At 40.5% G+C, this 12967-nt stretch overlaps 1 protein-coding gene across 10 annotated transcripts in view; it reads left to right on the top strand.

The window, feature by feature from the left end:
- Positions 1–5313: 5313 nt before the first annotated feature.
- Positions 5314–12967, top strand: part of Cacna2d1 (calcium voltage-gated channel auxiliary subunit alpha2delta 1) — a 427964-nt gene continuing 420310 nt past the window's right edge. For 4 of the 10 annotated variants that reach the window (XM_063285607.1, XM_063285605.1, XM_063285604.1 and 1 more), the window contains exon 1: positions 5463–5833. In XM_063285607.1, the coding sequence (XP_063141677.1) occupies positions 5739–5833 (95 nt within the window). In that variant the 5' untranslated portion in view covers positions 5463–5738. 10 annotated transcript variants of the gene reach the window in all.

Raw genomic sequence — 12967 nt, 5'->3', positions numbered from 1 at the left:
TAAATTCTCTTCCTGAACACCAATGAACCATGGGTATTTGTTAGAGCTGAACTGAAGTGGAGCACAGGGTTGTAACTAGGATTTTGGTCACTCTCTGACAAGTACTTTGTTCTCGTTGAAAGGGAAGCGTTTGATATATTTCGATGAATATAAATGAAATGGGAAGTTTAAAGAAAATATATATTCAGTACAGTCTACAAGAAACGCCAAAGTACTCCTTTTCAAAGCATTGCACCTGGAAGAAAAGTAATTTTCAGATACTGGCATAGAGCAACATACAGTTGATTAGATAGATGAGCAGCTCTTTCAACCAAAACATATTTGCTTTAAAAAAAAAAAAAGACCAGTAGTTGCTAATCATATATGGACTGATACAGTTATGTTATTCATTATAGCTAAATTACTAAATGTTATTAAAGTAGGATAATGAGCAGGAACATCTTCTTTTGGAGTTTTTTTTTTAAATAAATACGTTGTTATACATCTGTTTCTTTTAAACTAACTACAATTAATTGACAAGTATACTAACAGCACAAAATACAATATTAAGAACAAATAATATCTTGACAGAGCTTTAATCTCTGTAGCAGAAAGCCTCACAGCAACATCCAAGGAGTGAATGGACTTGCCTTGAGATCCCCACTGCTTTACTGTAGACCATCTTCACCCTGGCCAACGCATCTGTGAGATCAATTATTCTAGCTAGCTATGGACACTCTAAGAGACCTAGCCTTAAAGAACAGGCCTCCTGAGTGAAAAATTGTACACTTGTCAGTAAAGAAGAGGAAATCAATGTCTATGAATTCCAAACATGGACAACAGTCATGCTACTTAGAAGAGAATTTTTCTAATCCCTGTTTAGTTTTAAAGACATGTGATGTATAAAATAGTAGTAAGTAGGTCAGAAAAAGAAAAAAACAGAAAACATCAGATAGTATGTGGCACTGTTCTCTACTTGCTTAAGCATCATAGTGATTTCCCCCCCAAATTATCCAGAATCTTGGGGGTCACTTTTGATCATGTTTCATATGTTGAATAAAATACTGTTACTGGGTAATATCTATTTTATTAGTTTTTAGATGTGTCCAAATAAAAGTACAAAAGTTCACACCTCCCCTCTATAATACACCATAGTAACATGATCTTTATTTTGTCCTCTATGAATAGAATATAGGATATTAAGAGTAAAGTTCCCTAAATGTATTCAGATGGCCCTGTATATGTTCGAACAATCTTGGCCATTTCAGACCTCTAAACTGCACACACAGTAAAATGATGGCTCTCGCATTTCCTTCCCCTGCTCTTTACTGCAGGGTAAACTCCTGGACACCCTATTCTGCAGTGAATCTGTACACCCTTATCTGACCAAACTGTGCCATGTCTGAAATCTACCATGAGGGAGTAACAGCTGAATGTGTTCCTCAACATAGCCTCTGTGGCATAGAAGCCTTCTAGGCTTTGATGGGAAGGCTCTCTACTTAGAGAACACGAAAACAAAGCATTAGAAGAGTGAGATCCATACATGGTATCCAGTCTTCTTATTCGCCAGAAGGCTGCATCAGTAATATCTAGGAAGCTGGAAAGGATGTTAGCAGTCAGTATTGTTGGCCATTTCAACATTTACTATCATTTCCTGACTGCTTCCCACTGCTTTGCTGTCACTAGTAATGTATGGATAAATATTTGAATGTCCCTCTTCCCTTTGCCTAGGTAGGCCTGTGGACATGCACTTTACGTACTGTGCTGTGACTTTCAGACTAGTAGAATGGAACGAAATGTAGTCCCAGCTCTGTTTACGGATTGAAGGCTCTTTCTGTGAAACCTAGGTTTTAGAGAAAAGTGGGATTTTCTTTCCTTCTTTATTTCTTTTTAGCAGAAGCCATGCTTTGGGCCATTATTCTCTGTAGGTCCCGACATGTGATTGTGAGTAACAGAAGCGAAGAACAAGGAACAGGGAAGATAAAGCAGGAACAAAAACACTGAACATGAAACTATATGATTAGCAGTTTTAAAGCAGAATTACATAAAAGCTATTGTTGCATTGGGATGTGGTAGTGGATGCCTTTAAGTGGATCTTAGGACTCAAGAGGTGGAGACAGGTGGATTTCTGTGATTTCAAGGCCAGCCTGGTCTACACGTAGTGAGTGCACTAGAGATCCTGCCCAGGATGGGGGAAAGAAGGTGGGGGAAGGCAGGGAGGGAGGGAGGAAAGGAGGTTGCTTATTTACAGATATGAGGATGTTTTGCAAAGCAACATAAATTCAACAAAGACAGCAAACAACGCACAGCAGTAGACGTAACGCTGCTTAGTGTCTCCGCTTAGGAAGCAGTTCTTTTATTGAAATTGAATGCCCTGATGTGTCCTGTCCGTCTGTCTGTCCGTCCGTCTGTCTATCATCCATCCTTATGTCTTGGGTCAAAGAAAGTTTATTTTAGTTTGTTTATAGGGAACATTTGACTCTACGTCTCAATTTAGAATAGTTGCTTTTTCCATTTTTTTAAATGAAGGCTTTTTTTTTTTTGGTGCTGCTTTATTTTTAAAACACTGAAAAAAGATCTCTCTCTCTCCCCCTCCCTCCCTCCCTCCCTCCTTCCACCTCTCTCTCTCTCTCTCTCTCTCTCTCTCTCTCTCTCTCTCTCGCTCACTCGCTTGCTTAAAATGCACCACAGACTTTCTTGCCCATTCTCCAGGGACTTGATATTTGAAGTTGCTTTCTTTCCCTTCCTCTCCTGAAACATTCTCTAAGGAGGTAACACAGCTGAACCTTCCTGTCCTTTCATCTGTGAATAGCTATTGAGGGCTAGCAAGCAGTTATGAATTGCATATTTGCTTTAAGTAAGTTAACATTTTCCATGTATTGTCTTTAAACTCCCTGGTAGAAATTGTGAAATGTATCGCTTCACTACTTTACTTTCCAATTGAAGTGTTTTTGCTTAAATAAATTGTAGACGTTAATTTTTGGTTTCTTGATTGGCTTTAGGTGATGATGCAGTCATTTTTACCTTCAATTCCTGTGATTTGTAAATATTTTAGCTTAAATGACAGATTTTGTTGATTTAGGGAATTTTTATTAAAATTAATAGACTATATTCTGAGCTTTATGGAGCCTTTCCCCAAACCACAACTGAGATTTTAAAAAACAAAAAGGAAGTCATCGTGTAAGGATATGGTTCATCCAGCAGAAGCATAATGGAGGCGGTGGAGATGGCTTTGTTTCTTTTAAAAACTTCATCTTGAATGTCTTCATTGAAATGTTTTGTGTCAACAAAAACAACTGAGAGCGAAACTTCACTGCAGAGAAGTAGAAAATTTGAGGTCTGTAGTTGAACAACACCCACCCTTCAAAATAAGAATCGTAGAAACAACATCTTTCTATCACAACTTCAGATATTGGAGAATGTAGGACATCGTTAGAGTGATCTAAAGATATTGAGACCTGGTTCAAGCCAAGAAAGTTTATAATAAAACTTGACTTACCGTCTCAAAGACTTTATTACATTCTTTTATTCTATAAGTCCTTTCTTCTAAAAAAGAAATATATATATATATATATATATATATATATATGCGTGTGTGTGTATACACAATGGTAGGGAGTCTGAAGCATTAATGAAATAATTGACATAATATATTATAACGACATTTTTAATATAGTAAACCCATTATGATACCAACACATTATGTAGACAATAATGAACGTTTAATTCTCTTGTTCTTATTCTCGTTTAAGAGAAGATCTGCATATGAATCATTACACTTTGTAAAGAACGATGGATTGGACTACATGGGAGTCTAATTTGGGGAAGAAAAGGTATCTGCAATTGTCAAATCCCCGTCAGAGCTGTAGCTCTCAATCCCATTACAGCCCACTGCATCCCTCATCCCTGCAGCTCTGGTGCCTAGCACAAAACAAACTAAGTTAAGTCGCTCTGGGGTGCCTTTGTGAAGCCACTCTGAGTAGGAAGAAGGAAACAAAGGGCAAGACTGAGATGCAGGGGACATAAAGAAAACAAGTAAGGCGTGAAAAGGGAGAGATACAGGGGAAGGGAAAGCTAAGCTACCGGGCCAAACACCATAAAACCACAAATACTTGTGTGAGCTGGTCAGCCATCACCCTCACAGTCACCATCTCTTTGTTTGGTCAGTTCCAATTGAGTAGAGGTCTATCTACCCTTATATGAACCCTTGGGCCCGAGGGAGGGGTGATTAACCACCTTACAGCCACAAAACCATGACAGCTTCTTCGCCTTAGTGTGAGGGTCTTTTTTTCTCATCACGAACTGTATTCTCTGATTTCGCGTCAAAGTGTTTTCATATCCTTCTGCAAGCAGCTTAAGAATTCGGGCTGTTCCATGAAGTCTTTCTCACAGCGGCCCACTAAGTCTTTCCTCCAAGGTGGCCTGAGCCAGGCAGGAAAAGATTGTTTTGTTTTGTTTTGCTCTTTCCAGAAGACCCTCCCTCGCCCTGCTTCTCCCCAGGGTGGAGGTAAAACCAGCCCTTCCTCCATATTTCAGATGTAGTTTGCAGAGGGCCACCTGTTTCTGAGGTTAGCCTCGGTTCTGTGTTCACGCTGACAGAGTGAATTCATCAGGCTACAACCTTGTTCACAAAGCAGTCCAGTGGTCAGGACAGGGAATTTTTCAACCAGTTGGAAGGTGGCTTGCTAAAATGTTACCAAAGCCCGGTTGCAACACTAACCACCCTGCAAGGAGTACTGGTCCCTCTAGTCTTCATTCCTTTGGAACAGTAGGAAAGACATCTTACAGCATCTGCCAGCTGTTCTTCATCCATTCCCAGCCCGCCTCTGAGGCTCTGTCCCCGCCAGGTAAACCAAGTCTACTTGTACGTTGGCGTAGGGCCGCTGGCACCATTAGAGCCCTACCAAAGGCCCTAACCCCTGGCACACCGTGAAAACCAGGGCCACCTGGTTGAGTTCACAGCGGCGCTTTCAAAAGCACCACAAACCCCTCCTACATGTGTTGTCAAATCACTTCATGATTCTTAGGCAGGCAGCGGATTCTACGCCTGGGAGAAGGGTTTGGGGGCCCCAGCCAGATTGTGCAAAAAATAACCCGGAGGAGGCGAGCAAAGTGCTCGGCTGGAGCCTGCGCGAACGGTGGATGCTCGCAGGCTGCCGGTGGTCCCTCGGGGAGCACCTTCGGGCTGGGTCCGCTCGGCCTCCGCACGCCCCGCGGCGGGAGCAGGCGACGGCGACTTTGGGAGTTCCTCTCTGCCTTGTATGGAGGGCTGCGCCCGGGCCGTCCCCGCCCGGCTCTGACGCCCGGCCCTCCCGCTGCCCACCCACAGCCGCCTCCCCGAGATCCGCCCGGGGAAGGCAGCCCGATCCCCGCTCCGGCCACCCCCATCCCCGCAGCCGCCGCGTCCCCGCGCCGCCCCCTCCGCCCCCGCCCCGCCCCCGCCCTCTCCTCGGCGACCGCAGATAAATCAGGGAGGCGAGCGCGGGGAGCCAGAGCGCGCGGGCGCCGGCAGGCTGGCCGAGCTCCGTTTCCACAGTCGCCCTTGATGGCGGCGCAGGCGAGGCAGCCGTGGCACGGAGCGGCAGCCACGCGCTAGAGAGTCCGCCCGGCCCCGCCCGGCCGGCCCGCCCGTGCCCTGCCCTGCCCGCCTCTCTCCACGCGCCCTCCGGCAGACGTCGGCGCCCCGGCTCAGTCCCTCGCCGCGTGCAGCTCCGCCGCCTCCGGGCCGGCAGGGAGGGCACTGATCTTCGATCGCGAAGATGGCTGCTGGCTGCCTGCTGGCCTTGACTCTGACACTTTTCCAATCTTGGCTGATCGGCCCCTCGAGCGAGGAGCCCTTCCCTTCGCCCGTCACGTAAGTCGGCGGGCCCGGGGTGGGGCTGGAGGCGGGGGTCCCCGCTCGATGCCGGGCGGGCTGCCCGTGGGGGCGGGGAGCGCGGCTGGGAGCCTCGGAGGCTGGGCCGCCCGGTGATGCGCTGCTGGCCGCCGGAGTGAGCTCGGAACCGGCGTGCCGAGCCTCGGCGGGCCGCACCGTCCCAGGGAACGTCAGCCAGCCGTCGGCGGCGTCTCAACCTGGTCTCCGAGGATGCTCCAAGCTGAAGACTGTAGCCGGACTTGGGGGAAAAACTTTGTAGGCATACCCAGCTCCCACCAAACCCAGCCAGATGAAAAGTTGAGTTTCCGTTAGGTATTTCAGAGTTAATTTCAGGCAGACCCGGTAGCTTGCGCTTCTTCTGTACTTGGCCTCTAGGATGCTAATTTCTCTGCTGTCCAAACTCATTTAGATCCCAAATTACTAGGAGCGCCTGACAGCTTCCCTGGTATTTAGCCAGTTCGCTCCCGGCAGCTGAGCGAGCTGTCCACCCCAGCGCTCACAGGTACAAGAGCCACCCAAGCCAACCTACCCAACCCTTTATTTGAAACATCTGAGAGCCGACAGACACGCGGTTCCAGTTCTTAGAATGAATAGAACCTCTATTCTTTGAGGGTGGGACTGTTTCCCCAGTCTCCTGCAATTTTCCCTTATTTTTAACATTTCTAAAATAACTTTCAAAAAGAGAGAGAAAGAAACCGTTGCTATTCTAGAAATAGAGTGTTGAAAGGTAGCTATAGTCACACGGCAGGAAGGGAATGCAATGCTACCATTCTCCGCTCTGCTCTCTCGGGGTGCAAGAAGGAATCAGAGTCAGTGGCACATATACATATTTTTAAATGCGCTGAATAGCTTATCTGGCATTCTGGGAAAGCATTTATTTTGGTTCTTGAAGGTACTCTAAAGCTGCTCAGAGTAGGTAGTCTTAAGTGGGTGAGTCACTTTAATGCATTTTACATAACAAAAACAAAGCCCAAGGTAGCCTTCCTGGCTTTTATGCCGCGGGGAATCACTTGCTGTCCTTTGTTGGCAGCGAGCTGAACCCTGGAGTTTTGGGGGTACACTAGAAGTACATCTATGCTAGCTGGAACCCGACAGCGATTACTTAAGATTTGGCCTAGAACATCCATCACGTTAGGTGTCAGCGCAAGCATCTAGTGCATATTCCAGCCAGGAGAAAGGGGGTGTCTAATATTTATGGCATGGATTTACGGTAATGTTCTCTTTAGATAATCTTCCATAAAAACGATCGCATATCCTTTTTGTCGTGAAGCAAAAGGGTAAAAGCCATCTGTAGAGCTTCGTTTAATTGGCAGAAGGTTCCAACTGTTTAATTTTAAACACGAGAAGTCTAAGAATTCCCTTAAGATGCTACAAAAAATCATCCAGTCTTATTAAGAAACCGCACTTTCACTTATTTATATTTTAGTGCTTTTGACTCGGCCTATTACATAAGAACTCGGTTGCCTCTCTTGCATTTTGTGTCAAATAAGTTGTGGCATTTAATAAGCCACATTCTTGACTTATTCGGAATGCACATTTTTAGTGCTGTTTTAAATTGATTTGCCAATATTGCTACTAATTGGGAAGGATGCCTCCTTCCATTAAGGAAAACAAAACACAAACAAACAAAAAAATCCAGACAAACAGTATTATTCAGCATGTCATAGTAAAATCCGAATGTAAAAATCCTTCTTATAAGAACATATGCAATAAATGTTTTCCCAAAATTAAGTAACTCAATTTTCCTGGTCAGATATGTGTTAAAGACATGAAGGAGATCAGGAAGGCATTTAAGATGGGAATTAGGAAGCCACGATTCCTTTTCTTTGAAAGGATGTGTGTTGTTTCAAACAATGGGAGTATGAAAATATTTCCATATTATATGCAGTGTTGCTTTATGGACTAAGAATGGGCTTTGTAGTCAGTGTCTTTATCATAGTATTAAAAACGTTCTGGAAACCTTCCTGCTTCTGCAATTACTTATTTGTAAAGTTAGTAATTCTATCTTTGGAGGAAGGGTAGTTGACATTTGTACTTGATGTTAGGTTTCAGAATAAAATCTGTGGGAAAAAAGTGGCATCAATCTCTTCGAAAAAACAGTGCCATTTGCTTTGCTTGCATGAAAAAAAATTAAGTGCAGTATTTATAAGATAAAAGCTCAGATCATCTGGGAAAAAAAATCAAGTTCATAAGAACGGAATCCAAAGATTGTAGCAATTATTAAAGGTCAATTATTTTGCTTCTATTTATAAATTTCTCAGAATATCATTAGGAACTTATTTGTTTTGTTGGCAGTTTTTTTTCCAGCAAAAATAAAATAAAATAAAATGAGAAGTTTCCATCTTCAGAAGAGGAAGACCATGCCACTAATATACTGTAACATTAATTAGTTGCTAATTGGAGTTGGACATTAATTGTAATTATAATTTAGAGGTTTTTTTTCTGTAGTGATGTTTACCATGAAGGTTTTTAGTTTTGTTATAATAAAGAAACATATTACTCTAAATGCTAGATTTCCTGCCCTCTGTTTTAAAGGACATTTTAATAATACAGTATATTCTGCAACAAAATAGTAAATCCATCCCAATGATTAACATTCAAACAATGAGTTTATTTTCAGACAAAAGATTTTAATATCGTTTTTATTTTTACAGGCTAGATATTTCTTTTGGGTATACTTTTGAAAGTAAGGTGTGAAACAAAATACATGATGTGCTAAGCTAGCAAGCATCCAGTGCCTATTGGTGCATGCTTTAATGGAAAATACATCATGTTCACATTATACACTAGACATACATTATAGTGCTGTTTCAAAATATAATTCTCAAAAAGGGCAGCTTTCTTTCTGGAAATAATTTCTTGGCACTTACATTAAAACATATCTATTAAAATTCAGGAACACATGCGTGCTGATCAATATAGTAATGTTAATTTAAAAATCTGTCTTTAATTTTAGAGCCTGCCTATAACATCCACTCTTAAAGCATGATAGTTAAAATTAGACTTTTATCTCAGCCATACCAGTGTGCTACTCAGTGAGCAACAATTGGACGAAAGCCAATTACTATATGTGATTTGATTATGTGATCTAAATATATAACTAAGGGCTTCAGTTATCTCTAATAAATAAAGGGTTGCAAAAAACAGTAGATTTTGAGTGCTGAATACTTAAGAATACATACTTTTGTGTTGTTGTGTGGACACATTGCTATGTCTGGAAGCCATGCTGCTGGAATGGGTATTTGGCTACTCCATGCATTAAGAGTGAGTAGCGCAGTTATGCTCACTTGAACTTTATATTCTACATGGCATGAGGAAATGTGTCATATTAAAGGCTACAAAGTAAGATAATTTACATAGATTCTAAAATAAATAAGGGTTAAAGAGCCTTTTCTCAATTTCTAACTGTTCTCCCCAGCCCTGACAGCGTAAGGCCAGTGCTTATGCCACAGGTGTATGATTAGAAGAGGAAACACTAGTTGTGGTTTTCTGTGTGAGTAGCAGGGCATTTAGTTTGTTATTCTCTTATGCAGGTGTAAAAGTCGCTATTTGCCTTGGCATTTCAGCCAGCATTAGAAAAGCTGAACTAAAAATCCAAAAATCACTTTAGAAAAATACATGCAGCAATATAAGCTTAGGGGGTAAAAATGGATGTGAACCAGGATAGGTTTTTTTTTCCCTCTCTTCCAGTGAATCTTATTGATTTTACTTTAGTAAAAACACAGAAAATTAGAATGTAGAGCAGGTAGTTCAGTTTCAAAACAGGTTAAAAAAAATCTCATCACTCTTTTGCTTCAGAGAAACCTAAGTGTACATCTTTGTATTGTTTCTCTGATACTGAAATATAACAATAGAATGTGCTTCTGTCTTTTCCGTTAAGATGCAAGCAATTAAAACATTGTTTTTAAATTCATTATCTAATTTGGGAGCATAAATTCATAACAAGCTATATAGAATGTTGGAAATACTAAATCTTTGTGCTCACAACTTTCTGTTATTTAACTCATGTTCTCCATATTACGTACCCATTTCTCTTTTTCTATTGATTTCAATACTAATATGAATTCCTTGCCTCCTAGTATTTATCTATGGGGAAGTTTTAACTTAAAGCTGGAGATTTAAGTGGATGAGATGAAATTTTTTTTGTGCAATTTTAAATCTCCTTTAGTGTCCTTTAGGTATAGACCTAGAAAGTTCTGACACAAGCATATGTAGAATGCCTTAGAGAAATTAGAATCTGTTTTAGCTTCTAACATGTAACATTCTACTGTTAAAATGTAGTGGTCTTCCACCAAATAGGTTAAAATAGCTGTCTGAGGTAGTACATCAGAGGATATAAGCTGCTTACTGAGGAGAACGAACTGTTGTGCTGCTTTCTGTCTGTATTTCCTTAAAGTGTGCAGAGTACACAGCGTGCTGCTGTGCCTATAAGGGTGGCAGCCCAGTCTTTTTCATGGACTGCCTGTAACTTTCTCAGCCTTCCGAGCAATTGCTTTCCTGGACACTTGCACTGTGCAGTTTTAGCCAACCATGGATCCTGTACATGATTTACCTTAACTTTCACCTGCACTAGATATGAAAATTCATATTCATTATAGAGTTGAAAGAAAATGTCAGTTGATAAAGCAATTTATACTGAAAAGGTAAGAGAGGCCACATTTATCTCCTGCTAAAGCATCTGAAGATTTTAGTACATAATTAGATTACTGGTCTAGTATGTACGGTTACCGTGTTCTTTAATTATTAAATAATATTTTGTATGTCTAAGTGCATATGCATGAATGTATATTCACATTCTTATATGTATGCAGACATATATACTGGATGATTCGCTAGATTTTTTTAAAATTTGCAATCTATAATAATTCATATGGTCCATGCTGTAAGATTTCTGTTAATCTCTTACCCTCTTCAAGGTTTAAATTTCATTCCAAGCACTAGAGTGTCATTGTATACAAGAACAACTTGAAAATGAAACTGTTGCACTAAAAACCTTGAGCACTTCTTAAAAAGGTTTCTATGTAGCGGTTAATTTTACTTTTCATTTATGTGTAGTATGCATCTATGTTTGTAAGACTTAAATATATATTTGGTGTTAGGATAATTTAGAAATGGAGGAAGTCCTGTGCTGGTTCAAAACATTATATAAAATATGAACCTTTAGGCATTTCATGATAAAAGCTTCCTTTTGCCATGATTTAGCACAGAGGAACCAATGTAGTTAGCAATTAAGGCAATCAATCTAGATAGTGGCCATTCTTTTCATAAGTTTTAGCATTTATTTGCACAGATTCTAATAATCTTGTGAACAAGAAAATCGTTGGCCTTGTGGCCTGAACAGACTGATACCCTTTATACATATACATATGCATATACATATGCATATCATCCTGATTCTGAACTATTGAAATTTATATGTATGATATATATCACATATAAACACATATTGTTATTAAATATCATTATTTGAAGAAATTCTCTTTGAATATGAATGTGGAATATTTCAGGCTAAATGTTATTTTAACATATGCTTCTGCTGATTTTTTTTAAAGCCATATGCTCAGTGAATTAAAAAAATTAGGATACATTTAAAATTCAGTATCGTGGATGCAAGAACAATTTAAATTAGAAATGATGGCATAGAAAATGATGGTCTTTTCCATTTTAAACACATCAGTTTGAGCCTAATTTCACTGTCTAAGTTCTTTTTCCTGGGCAATTAAAATTTTACTATGGTTCTCTCCTAATGTATGATGAAAAATGATCCCAGCAATTTTGTTTCGATGCTGTGTATTTATTTCTTTTCCTTTCTGCATGTTAGCACACACTGAATACTAATTGTAATTTATTATGTGCATATGCATCAAATCAAATAGAAAAATTTTGTGCCCTCCCCAGACTGTTCCTAACCAGCTCTTACGTTCCTGTCTTTCTCACTTGAATCTCTGCTCCATGTTTGCTGCGATTCCCTCCTACCCTCCAAGGGAAATTTGTGAGGGATCGTGACACACAGATAAATCTGTAGCACATAATTGACACTTCTATCAAAAATATCAGACAGTCTAGACAATTGTTCCTTTTGACATTTGCCACACAGTGTGGGGATAATTACAGAAACACATGGGAAAGAGCTAAGAAAATTGTCCTTTTCTAAGGTGCTTACTGGCTGGCCATAGAAGGGATGGCTGGACAATAACTCCTTATCCTGAGAGTTAAAAGAGGGATAGCTCAATAAAATAAATGAGGTCAGCCACACTGGGAAAAATCCCTTGTTTTTAGACGGTGATCAACAGGCCTTGTGATGAAAGTACCTTGAGGAGTGGTGTTGAAAGTGGGGCAGAGAAAAGAGCCCTCAGATTTAGGAGTTAAAAAACTACAGACGCTACAAAGTAGCGGCTAGTTATTTTTGCTGTATTATCATCCCTGGCTCATTGCAAATGCGATCTTTCTTAGACTTGAAATGCCATTCACTAAGCTTGAGATTCAGTTTTTAGGGACCTAATATTCAGATACAGAAATTCAGCATGAGGAATACAGACGTTAAAAATGTTTAGATCTCAATAACATAAAAACACTTAGAAACTCGTGTGTTTTTATGAACCTCTAGGGAACTGGTTCCTTGAGTAAGAAATACTAGCATGATATTTCATTAAAAGCTTTAAGAGTTAATTATCAAACTCAAAGCTCTCTAACAAAATTTCTTCCCCGAGATTAAAAGAAATGAAATAACCTGTGGATGGTCAGCCTTCTAGGAGTGCACTCAAGATTATTTGGGCCAATAAGTAAATAGTCTACTTCATTTTTAGAAATAGTTTTGATTTATGCTTTCTCCTTTAATGTCTTCTGCTTCAAATGTTTTAAACTCAAATATAATTTGAACCAGCAATCAATGCAATTATTATTCAGTGCTGATCATGTACTTTACTGAGGTGCATCCCAGGAGCACAAATGGAGGCCGGGTGTCCCAGTGAATGGCAATCATGGTGCCAACTTAAGCTGGAGATAGTGGGGTGCGTGAAAGCATGACTGAGGCAAAGGAAGAATCCATATTGAAAAAACAAGATCTAATGAAACGGGGTCTGCTGGGTTTTAGGCATGGCAAGGCAAGAAAAG

The sequence above is a fragment of the Rattus norvegicus genome, chromosome 4 (assembly GCF_036323735.1).
Source record: "Rattus norvegicus strain BN/NHsdMcwi chromosome 4, GRCr8, whole genome shotgun sequence".
Lineage (NCBI taxonomy): Eukaryota > Metazoa > Chordata > Mammalia > Rodentia > Muridae > Rattus > Rattus norvegicus.
Note: the sequence above shows the minus strand (reverse complement) of the source record. Positions and strands in the feature narration are given on the sequence as shown.